Here is an 11,564-nt window from a genome sequence, read left to right on the forward strand (position 1 = left end):
TAGTAGCTGGTGGTTATCTTGCTCGAGTTTTAGCATTCTGAGAATCGGAATAGCACATTTGATAATTGATTCGATAATTATAGATGAAATCTACTTTGAATTTTGATAGGGGGCAGCCAAAACTATGAGTTTATGTGTTTTTAGATGTTTGGTTTAATACATGAAAGAATTTGATTATGAAGCTTGTATTTTATGTGAATGGTTTTTGGACTAAGAAATTATTTGTACCAGGTTGTAAAAAGGTTAATTGAATTGTTAAGAGTATGAAGAGTGTAAAAAAGGGCAAGAAGTACGAGAGGAGATTACACCCGATACTTAAACCTCACCCACCTACCTTAAATGATTATTCCGATGAAGATACAATTTTCCCGTCACTAAGTCAAGAAATGCCTACTTTAGATGCAAATCAAGGTAAAAAGATAACATTTTTTAATCATTTAACTTTTATTTTCCTATAATGGTGTATGATATTATATATGTTAAATTTTGTTTCATAGAGGGATGGAGACAAATTTTAAGAGGAAAGCAGGTACATGGTGCTGCTAACATTAATGAAACTAGAAATGCAGCTGCACAGACACCATCATCTATTGCGCCAATAAACGGTACATTATATTCAAGTTTTGATTTATTTTCTATGCTTGTATTTAATATGAATAAACTATTTATGATATCTAATAATTATTTTATTTTATCAATTAAGATTTAAGAAATAAAAGAATTACATCGGCTAGTCCTCATACACGTGCTACTATTGATGATGAAGGCGTGCATTCTTCGCTACGTCGATCTACTCTCGGTATAGTTGCGGTTATTATAATTTTCATTTATTGAGTTTCTTTATAAATGTTTTTAAGAATGTATAATAACTCTTTGTTTGTTACATAATATTAGACAAAAAGAGGCATAATTTAAATAACAATGCTGATAATGAACTGGTTACCGAGATGGGTGCTCGTCACTTGCAAGGTTCTGACAATCCACAATCTGATAATCTCATTGATAATTATGAATCCAACTATCCTTGCCCATCAGACACAGAGATAAGCCCTGAAAATTCTGAAACTTTTCGAGGTTTGTTTCATTTTTAATTTAACATTTTTTAGCGCTTCATACGAAAAATTAGAATATCTTCATTCTTTTTTTTAATTAAGTACTGTTGTTACTTATTTTTAGGGAGATCAGTTGGTGGTAGGGGACCATACAAAGGAATGGATCTCGACAAACTTACCAATGGAAGGAAAAACAAATTAGTTGTTTTCATTCCACCCGGCAAATATTTTAGACCAATTGGGAAACACTCTAATAAATTATCATCATGGTTAGGATACTGCGCAAGAATCTATGGACCTCCAACTGAGCCTTGGGATGAAATTGAAAAGAAGCACAGGTCCCGTTTATGGGCTATGGTTCAGGTAAATATCATTTTATGTACGACCAATTTTAAAAAATTGTGTATATTGTTAAATTTTATTAAATATTTCATGAAATTACATATTGTACAGGACTATTTTGATGTTAGTACTGATGAAAAGTTGAAGAAGCGTGAAGAGTTAGGAAAGGTCGAGCACGACAGGCCAGAAATGAAAAGGGCTAAGTTTGAGTACTTTTGTTTCTTTCAGATGAAGACAGCATATCGCAGATGGAAACATAAATTACATAGCCAATATCGCAAGTATACTAATGATGATGAACGTTTGAAACATGTTCCTAAAGAACTATCTGCATATGCTTGGAAAGACATGCTTAAAGTTTTTGGAAGCAAAGATTTTTAGGTAAATATCTAATGTTTTGTTTCATTTATTATGTGATGGTTAGTATGTATTATTTTCAGTTTAAATCAATGTTTTCTTACACATTACTTGTAGGAACGGAGTTATATTAATTCAACTAATCGTGCTTCTCAAATAGTAGTTTCTTCAACTGGTCCAACCCCTTTTGCACAAGTAGAGTATAAAATGGTAAATATATAGGGCAACTCTTATCAATTATTTTTAAAAGTTTTGGCTAGTTCCTTTTAAGATGATTATACTATTAATGTTGAAGATGGATGAGGAATTAGGCGAATTGCCAAAGGCTTCTGATGTGTGGAAGGCCACTCATGGAATTATAGATGACCAAGGACAAAATACATTCCGTGATTCAGAATCAAGAAGGATTTATGTAAGTGATAGAACTTTTTAAGCAATTACATTAGTATACTTGTCAAACTAGATTAACCTTTGTTTCATAAGCTTATTTTATGTGTTTTTATTGATGTTGCAATTCTGATTTACAAATATAATCATCAAAACTCGTTGCTTTTCTTGTACTTGGTTGGCATGCCTGAAATGTTCTTATGACATTTTTAGATTCAGAATATAATCTTGTTACTTGGTCATTTATCAATGTCTTAAGCATGAGTATCCTAACCATTATAATTACCATTATGGTTTAGGTAATTATTGTTTTAGTATCAGAGAAACCAAAGTCTAATGTAGAACTCTGCATCTAAAGCATACTGGAGAACTAATGTACTAGTTTATATGGAATGTGCAGGTTGTGAACTTTACATAATGCTGAAATTTATTTTCTTAAATCTAAGGGATAAGGTACTAAAATAAGCCTATGATTTTTGGGAAAATTTATATGTGTAATATCAATAACGTGTCTCGTTCTGTTATCGAGGCCTAAATTAGTACTATTTTGTACATAGAGCCTAAATTGATGCTTCTCCAAAAACCATAGGCCTATTTTGGTACCTTATCCCTGAATCTAATTTCAAGCGAAATCTCTATTATATATGATCTGATGTTTATGATTGAGTTATGAGACAATTGGTGATTGATTGGTCTATACCATTATATATGTTTAGGCTTCTTTTAGGTACTCTTTTTATGACTAAGTTTGTTTCATATCTTTATACTCGGTTTATTAAATTTCACTTATTTTACGTAATGCAGGAAGATATGAAAAGGGTTGAGGATCAACCAATAAATGATAATGAGTCTATTCCCACACCAGATCATGTGCTACAGCAGGTATTGGGAGTTAGATCGGGATATGTTCGTGGTAAGGGATTGGGATATAAAGCAAGTACTAGAGGAATGATGTCTAATGGTAAAAGTGATGAAGTTAATGCGCTTAAAAATGAGGTTGCAAGACTGACAGCTGAATTAAAGGCACAAGAAGGACATAGAAAGGCGCAAGAAGAACAAGAGCTGGAGAGACATCTGGTTTTTGAATCGTATTGCAGAAGGATGGAAGTAATGTTAAAAGAAAACAGTTCAAGGAGTACACAAAATACTTTGGTAAGTACCACTACAAGAAATCGAACTTTTTGTGGGGAAAAAATAGTGGAGAAAATTAAATCGCCACTAATTACAATACATTTGTGGGACTTTGTGATTTCGCCATAAAACATAAACATTTGTGGTGAATTTATGATTTCGCCATAGTTAATAGAATATATTGTGGGGAGTTCCAATTTCGTCACAAAACATGGTATATATTGTGGGGATTTTAATGTTCCCCACTAAACTATATACACATTAGTGGCAATTTATTGAAAGTACCCACAAAAAATCGAAAATAAATGCCGGAAGATTCCCTCCAATACTAAAACAATTCCCCCCAAATATTTGGAATAAAACAAATTAACCCTAAAACAATTGGCCTAAACCCAAATTACCCCCAAACATGAAAACCTAACTACAACTGAGACAGACAAATTGGGAACTTTCGATCGTAGTTCTCCCCCTCCCTCTCAACGATAGTCTACCTAGAAAGCTCTCCATCTTATCACTCTGTGCCGGAACCTAAAGAAAGAGAAGAGAGTTCAGTCTACAAGAAGCTGGCAGAGCTTTAGGATAAATTTTTCATCGCGTCTCTCTCTTTTATTTCTCTGCAGTATGTAATATCTTCATCGCGTCTCTCTATTTTAATTAATTCAACTTTACAATAAAAAAATTCTCTGATTTAGGTTTGAAAAAAGATTATCAATATGGCCTGGTAGTGATGAATGGTCGTCTCTAACCCATCCACCTTCATTTGTGCATTATTTTGTAAGAGATAAATAGTGGGTTTTGTTTGCAGTGTTTTCTTTTTCATTACAGCAACCATTAATGCTTGATTCTGTTTCAATTTGGAAGGATGCTATTGCAATTTAAGGTAAGCTCTCCGATTCTTCTAATTACCTACTCGATTCTTCAATAAATGACAACCCTTCATCTTATTTGGATTCTGATACTGCAATCCACTTTTTTTGTTTTTTCTCTCTCTTAGATTTGGGTGTAATTTTTTTTCCCTTTAGCTACACTTAATTGGGCTAGCATCACATCCTTATTCGTGATTATGAATCCAATCCAGACATCGACCTCCTTCTCTTCTTGTTGTTCAAATCTCTTTGCATCTGATCAATGGTATTTTGTTGATCTGTGTTTCCTCATTGTCAATTTCTACATACTATTTGATTTTAATAATTGGATGTTAAAGTTGTTTTGTAGGTGCCAAAGAAGGATAAGGCTCTGCAGCCGCCTTGGTCATCGAAGCCGGTGAAATCTGGAGAAGGTAAGCAGAATAAGAAGAAGTGGAGCAAAGGAAAGAAAATGCAGAAGGTCAACAACATGGTCTTGTTCGACTAAGCTACCTATGGTAAGCATCTATCTAAAGCCTCTAAATACAAGCTCATTACTGCTATCCACTTTGATGGTTTGAGGGTAATTCTTCTATCTCGTGTTTTAATATCTTAATTGGGTTAGCACTTTTACCATTGATGAAATTTTTGAGAGATGTGAGCTAAGATGCCAAACAAACATGATAGGACTCCTTGAATAATTATACAATTTGTTAGCATAAATATCTCACTCAAAGGCAGTTTCAACAAAATCTTATACCAATTTATTGTTTGAATAATCTCTTGTAGGATATTAAAATGCTTAGTGGTGTGCCTTAGCATCTTATGTCTCTTAGGTTATTATTATTATTATCTTTAAGTTTCTAAAGAATAAAGCCTCTGATATTTAATTTAACACACAGTGAGCCCCTAACTAACAGTTTAGCTAAAGAAGCCGTTAGTTAGGGGTTCGATCGATGTGCGAAAATTAAAATTTTAGAGCATAATTTGGTATAACAAATGATGAGGGTTCAATCATCAAAATCCTAAAAGTTCAAGGGTTTATTTGTATGGTTAGTCTAAAAATTAAGCTTGAGATCTCTGTACCTAACTAGACATCGAATGCTATCAACCAATAAAAAGTATTGGTTACTTCAAATAAATAAAGCATTCAGATGTTCCAAAATTTTTCCAGTTTTAGACATCAACTTGTTAAAACTTCTATCTCAGTCTATAGAAACAGTTAGCAATTATGTTGGATTATAACAGTTCAAAATTAATTTTTAAGAAATTTACTTTATTTATGACACAAGTTGCATGCAGTCCTTGTAAAAATACTATGTTGCACGGACACGGACATGGAAACATACACGGGAAATGTTACTTCTAAAACACAACCTTCACAAAATAGCCTTCAAGCGGACACAGACACGAAACAAGAAACGCTACTAAAGGGAAGTGTCCGTGTAACATAGTTCTAATAAATATTGGTTAAAGAATTTAATTCCGTCAATACTTTCATTGGCACATCATCCTATTGTTTTACTTTCTAATTTGATGGAAAATGCGTTTTAAGTCAGAAATGTCATTTTTTAAAATGGGAATCTAAGTTCAGTGTCATGAGTTACTACTTGAATATATAGACTTATCCTCACAAATGCTTGCTTCAATGTGTATTTTCCAAAGAATTCCTGATGTAATCTACATCTATTAAGATGGGATTTCTTAATAAAATGATTATCCTTAACAACACAAAATAAAATTCACAAGTAACAGAACATAATTTGACAGCAATAGTTGGTATATTTGATGTTTCATTATCTCCAAAAGAACAAAAAACATGTCGATTTTCTTATAAAAAGTGAGAAAAAAAACCACTAAAAAGCTTCAAATTTTCTAGAATTTTAAGATAACCTTAACATTCATAAAATTTAGAACCGAAGAAATCAAGTTTCTGAAGCTCTGTGCAATTTTTATTATAGTTGGACTCGTTAGTTATACATTGAAGAGACGTGTTCAGAGGTGGTCTTCCAAGCTTTTAAGGAGATTGAAAGATGATTAATGTCCTAACATCTTTCATTTCTTCTGCAACTGATACTCTAGATAACTTATATTTTTTTCATGTTTTTCTTTATTCATATGGGATTGATAGAGTAATCTATTGAAATGCGGTTGCAGGGATTACTACGCTTCCTCTTATCTTGCAACTTCATAAAAGTAAGGAAGGTATCAGAGAATTTGCAGAGTTTTTGCACCTCACAAGGAAACAGTTCATGATTATGGTACATTTCTGAACTTTCTAACCATTATTATTTATGATTTCTATTTCATCTCTAAAGAAACAGTTCAATTTTCTACTACTATTTGTTTGAGTCTTTTGCTGCATTATTGCTGCAAATTTTGAGCATATGGTATCATTTTTTCCTGCGGCAATCTTCAAATTTCCCTAGCATTTTTGCTGCTACAATTTCATAAAATTCCCTATCGTTTTTTGCTACTATAATTTCCTAGGCTTCCCTGGCATTTTTGCTGCTGCAATCTTACACCATTTCCACTGAGTTTTTGTTGCGTTTCCTGGATGTCTCTAACGGTTTTGCTTTGTCCGAAATGGATGTTCCTGACTCATACTTGCAGTCACTTCCAAAGGTCTGCTTCTTTGAATGATCGAATTTTCGAACACAATTACATATTATTCTTAAAGTAAGTCTTATATGTTGCTCATGTATGTGGATCTAGGTATGAAGTTTATAACTTGTTTTTTTAGAACTTATAAATAGTATTTCTAGTGTCAAATGAATACCTTTTCTTGATTATCTAGTGCTAAATAGGTTTTTTTTATGTCATTGAAATAGTCGCCTATATTATGATCTTAGTCGCTTCTCATGTGTTTAGAAATGAATTTGAATGTGTATTATATGGTTATGGGTGTTAGTGTCATGCTCTTGAATTTGCATTTATACTTTTTATGCATGTTTAAGTTATTGAACATATGTTTAATATGAAGTTTATTGACAGATACATGCTGAAATAAAGTTGATCTCTATACAAAAGAATTAGTATTTGTTTAGCTCTTATATTCTTAGCTCCGCTCCATATGGAAATTTCTATTCGATCTAGCATTGAAAAATCTATCAAATGTCATGCCCTGTTTTTATTGATTGAACTTTTCCATGTTCACCAGTACAGCAACTATGTTTTCTAAACTTCTAATCTATAATTTTAACATGCTTAGTATTGATTCAAGATGTTTTGTGCTTTTACCCTTCAATGCAAGTAACAAATGCTCCATTAAATTTACCAAAATACTGGTTTATCATACCAGTTTACTAGTTTATTACTAGTAAAATGATTTTATACCAGTTTACTTGTATAAACCAAACTGGTTATTATACCAGTAAGTAATGAACCAGTAAACTGGTCTGATTTACTAATTTATAGCAATAAACTAAATCTGAAAGCTACAGAGCTACGGCTGGGGCTTACAGGGTCCCAATCTCCTGAAAGGAATTCAGATTTTTGTTTGTTAAACTCTACCAAAATTGATGAGAAGCCTCTCTTCCCCTCGTATCCCTCAAATGATGGTTACTACTCTTCAGTGCAGAAAAATATCATTTCAGCAAACAAAAGAGGGTTCTGTGAATGAAAAGCTTAGGATTTGGGCAGCTAAAGCACAAAATACAGCTTCTCCAAAGGTATCACAGGAAAGGCCTCTCAGTAAAAATGATGCATGAACAAACCACATTGCTGCTAACAACAATAGTACTCCTGCGACCAAGTAAGGCTGGAGAGGGACCTTGCTCTAGCTCAATTATGTACTACTAGTTAACTTCTTATGCGTTGAAACATTATTCCAGGCCTCTTAAATATGGGAATGACATCTAGTCTTTCTTCCTTTTCAGAGCAAAGGTTGTGGGTTGGCCACCTATCAGGTCATGTAAGAAGAACTCCATTGCTACCTCATCAAATAACAATGAAAAAATGGATGGAAAAGTAGTGCATGGTGCTTTGTGCATCAAGGTAAGTATGGATGGAGAGGTATTTAAGGAAAGTGGACTTGTGTAACTACTCTGCATATCAGGCACTGTCTCCTACCTTCGACAAGATGTTCAGCTGCTTTACTATAGGTATGTTAAGTGGATTTTGTGAAAATTAGTAGTATTTTATATGCTGTGAACTCATATTCTACATTTTTCTATTATGATATCAAGTCAATATGGAACTAATGGTTCTTTAGAAAGAGAGATGCTGAGTGAGACTAAGTTGAAGGATCTGCTTCATGGCTCTGAGTATGTTCTCATTTATGAGGATAAAGATGCTGACTGAATGCTTGTTGGTGATTTTTCTTGGCAGTAAGTGATTATCCAGTTACGTTCTTTTTATTTTTATTTGAGGGCCGCATAAACCGTCTCTCTCACCAAACGACGACTATAACCAGGGTTCTTATTTGGATCGAAAATAGGTAAATATTGGGAAGTCTTCAGTATTTGTCGTGGTATATTGGGAAGTCTTCAGTATTTGTCGTTCACACGACCAGACATTTCATTTGCTGTCAATAAGCTCGCGCAATTCATGCATGCTCCGACGCTGACCCATTGGCAGGGAGTAAAAAGGCTGCTTCGGTACTTACAAGCTACCAAGGATCACGGTATCTTTTTCCATCGTCAATCCCCTTTATTGCTGCATGGTTACACTGATGCCGATTGGGCTGGCAACCTTGATGATCGCAAATCCACCACTGGATATGCGATTTATTTTGGACGATCTCTTGTATCCTGGACCTCTAAAAAGCAACGTTCGGTAGCTCGATCATCTACAGAAGCTGAATACCGTGCTCTTGCTACTGGTGCTTCAGAAATTGGTTGGCTGCACATTTTACTTCAGGAACTTGGTATCACTCTATCTCGGCCTCCTCGCTTGCTGTGTGACAACATCTCTGCCACTTACTTAACAGTCAACCCCATTTTTCATCATCGCAGCAAACACATAGAGGTTGACTTCTTTTTTGTGTGAGATAGGGTTGTTAAACGGTTACTCCACGTGCAATATATTCCCACCAAAGATCAGATCGCTGATCTGCTCACCAAACCACATACCAAAGCTCGTTTTCAATTTTTATGCTCCAAATTGAGCCTTTGTAAACCCCCGGCTCAAATTGCGGGAGGGTAATAGAGTATAAGGATATAATTGTAATTACGCTAGCTAGGGCTTGTATATATATACATCACTATCAATACAATATCCTCACGTTGCCTCATATCCTACAAAAACCTCTTGGATTCAAACTTTTAGAGCTGCTTGTTTTGGTGTGCCGGTTCTTCTAAGTGGTAGTATTTATATTTTGTTGAAAATCACCCTTATGTTTTATTAATATTTTAAGTATTTTTTTTTCTTAAAGAGTTGTAACTGGTACAAAATTATAATTTATTAATTAATTGGCACCTTGATGATTAATATCTCTAACACTTGAAAGCTTTATAATTTTAGTCCTAACATTGGGAGTCAAGAGCAATTTTATCTCTAACGGTTGGTAGGCAAGAGTAATTTTATCCCTCACGTTGATAAGTTGGGTCAATTTAAGCAATAATTCATCAAACTTGCTTCTCAATCATGAATCTTATCATGTACACCTTACATGAGCGTGTTTTATCACTAATTAGTAACAGATACAAACATATAGTTAGACGTGAATAAAAAAATATATAATGCCTTTTGTAGAGTTGGGGCAAAAAATTCAAATATTTTATTGAATTTATAAATATTAATCTTCAATTTATTATTAAATCACAAAAAATATAAAATCTTTTTTTAAAACCAACTGATATGCAATTGGTGCACAATAAGAAAAATAAAATATTTGTGTTTCATAATAACCCAATTTTCCAATATTAGAAGTAAAATTGCTCTTGGCTGCAATTAGAAGTAAAGTTTGCATCATTTTAGACAGTAGGAGAAAATTGTTCCTAGCTATAAGTGTTAAAAATATTTAAGTTTTTGTTAAATTTATATTTTATTGATTCACCCTTCAATATTTTAAATGTATATATTAAATAATGTATTTTTTTAACACATTAAGGCTTTAATATTTCAAATTGAGATATTAAGTCCTTGATCGGAAAAGGCGAGCTCTTGGAGAATGGGAATGATTTATAAGATCAAAGGCATAAGCAGCTCAAACATCTATCTTGGGAATATAAGCAAACAAGTCAGTCATTATTACAAGTCTTTAAATATGACGGCTCTGTAATGATGACGATGACGTTATTTGTGCAAAAGGAACACTCCGCATGTCATTCACGGAAAATCTAAAAGAGTTTCATATTTTAACTAGGGGGACATCTGATATGGTATTAAGTCATCTAGGCTTTTATTAGAAAGCGATATCATGACCCGAAGATCTCAGATGGCCTTGGCCCGTTCAAGATTATGGTGATGGTTAGTCTTGGCTGAATCTTGACCAAAGTTAAAGTTTCGGACATCTTAATATCGACGAATGCCATATTCGGAAGAGTGTTTACAGACACGTGGATCAATCAACGCGCTGGATTCCAAACACAAGCTCCTCACTTTCAGAAATACATTGGCACACAAAGATAGGATCCTAGGGCCTATCATGAGCTGCCACGTGTCTTAAATGCATCTCAAATTATCTATAAATAGCATATGCATTCTAAAATCCCAAGTATCTCATTTTCAGTTATCAGAATTCTATTTCTATAATTGTGTTAGCTCGATATTCTGTAATATCACTAACTTTAACATCAGAGAGGGTTCTCCGGAAATCACTCCCCTTTTCTGACGTCTATTGTAGTTTTCAGGTGACTGGAAGATTAGCCAAGGATCAATTGTCAAGAATTACGGTAACAACATGTCAGATCAGAATCGCGGATCCGATTCCAAAGTAACCGAAGAGACACATGAATACTCGGGACCACATTGTTAAATAAATTCTCATTCCGTGCCTGCCAGATGACCCAAACCACATGAACAATGGCACTACACCACAAATTAATGCTAGAATCTGCGAGCTGAACTGGAAACTGATGGCCTGAAGTATGATCTCTTGAAGGCTATGCACCATAGTCAAACGACGACCAAACAAAGCCGAAATGCTCTTCCAGATTTGATAAGGAAAAGCATATTCTACCATAATATGATCAATAGACTCCACCTGTCTCTGGCAGAAACAACAACGGGAGACCATAAGCAAACCTCGTGCTTGCAAAAGGTCATATGTCGGAATGGAACCCCTAAAGGCTCGCCAGCAAATGAAAGAATGCGAGAGGGGAATATATGATTGCCAAATTAAACTGATAGGATGAACAACCATGGATTACAGTAACCAAAGATAAAATAAGGCAACAGAGAAAGGACCATCGGTTGTCGAACACCAAAAGCAAACATCAACTAAATCCCCACTACCACGAAGAGACTGCATGGCTAACTCAACCTCATACGGGAGAGCAGGTAGAAA

General features: G+C 34.2%; 1 protein-coding gene across 15 annotated transcripts; it reads left to right on the top strand.

Moving 5' to 3' along the window:
• The first annotated feature begins 201 nt into the window (after positions 1-201).
• LOC136201085 (uncharacterized) lies at positions 202-9,347 on the top strand. 15 transcript variants are annotated; one of them, XM_065991648.1, is made up of 17 exons: positions 202-411; positions 498-605; positions 704-799; positions 895-1,074; positions 1,177-1,415; positions 1,506-1,775; positions 1,869-1,961; positions 2,047-2,163; positions 2,943-3,888; positions 4,075-4,149; positions 4,264-4,400; positions 4,474-4,632; positions 6,272-6,375; positions 7,690-7,868; positions 7,993-8,217; positions 8,302-8,442; positions 8,553-9,347. In XM_065991648.1, the coding sequence occupies exons 1-6, from the start codon at positions 264-266 to the stop codon at positions 1,773-1,775; spliced, it is 1,041 nt and encodes a 346-aa protein (XP_065847720.1). In that variant the 5' UTR covers positions 202-263; the 3' UTR covers positions 1,869-1,961; positions 2,047-2,163; positions 2,943-3,888; positions 4,075-4,149; positions 4,264-4,400; positions 4,474-4,632; positions 6,272-6,375; positions 7,690-7,868; positions 7,993-8,217; positions 8,302-8,442; positions 8,553-9,347. The 15 variants fall into 15 exon arrangements, with proteins under 15 accessions (XP_065847720.1, XP_065847723.1, XP_065847717.1 ...); XM_065991651.1 differs by having other exon boundaries at positions 2,943-3,290; XM_065991645.1 differs by having other exon boundaries at positions 2,943-4,149.
• Positions 9,348-11,564: the final 2,217 nt, after the last annotated feature.

The sequence above is a fragment of the Euphorbia lathyris genome, chromosome 7 (genome assembly GCF_963576675.1).
Source record: "Euphorbia lathyris chromosome 7, ddEupLath1.1, whole genome shotgun sequence".
In the NCBI taxonomy this organism is placed as follows: Eukaryota; Viridiplantae; Streptophyta; class Magnoliopsida; order Malpighiales; family Euphorbiaceae; genus Euphorbia; species Euphorbia lathyris.

Excerpts from the sequence above, each read along its gene's own strand:
- LOC136201085 (XM_065991652.1), top strand. The coding sequence starts at position 264 with ATGAAGAGTGTAAAAAAGGGCAAGAAGTACGAGAGGAGATTACACCCG. Across the intron at positions 606-703 it reads ATCTATTGCGCCAATAAACG|ATTTAAGAAATAAAAGAATT; the intron begins GTACATTATATT and ends TTATCAATTAAG. Across the intron at positions 800-894 it reads GCTACGTCGATCTACTCTCG|ACAAAAAGAGGCATAATTTA; the intron begins GTATAGTTGCGG and ends ACATAATATTAG.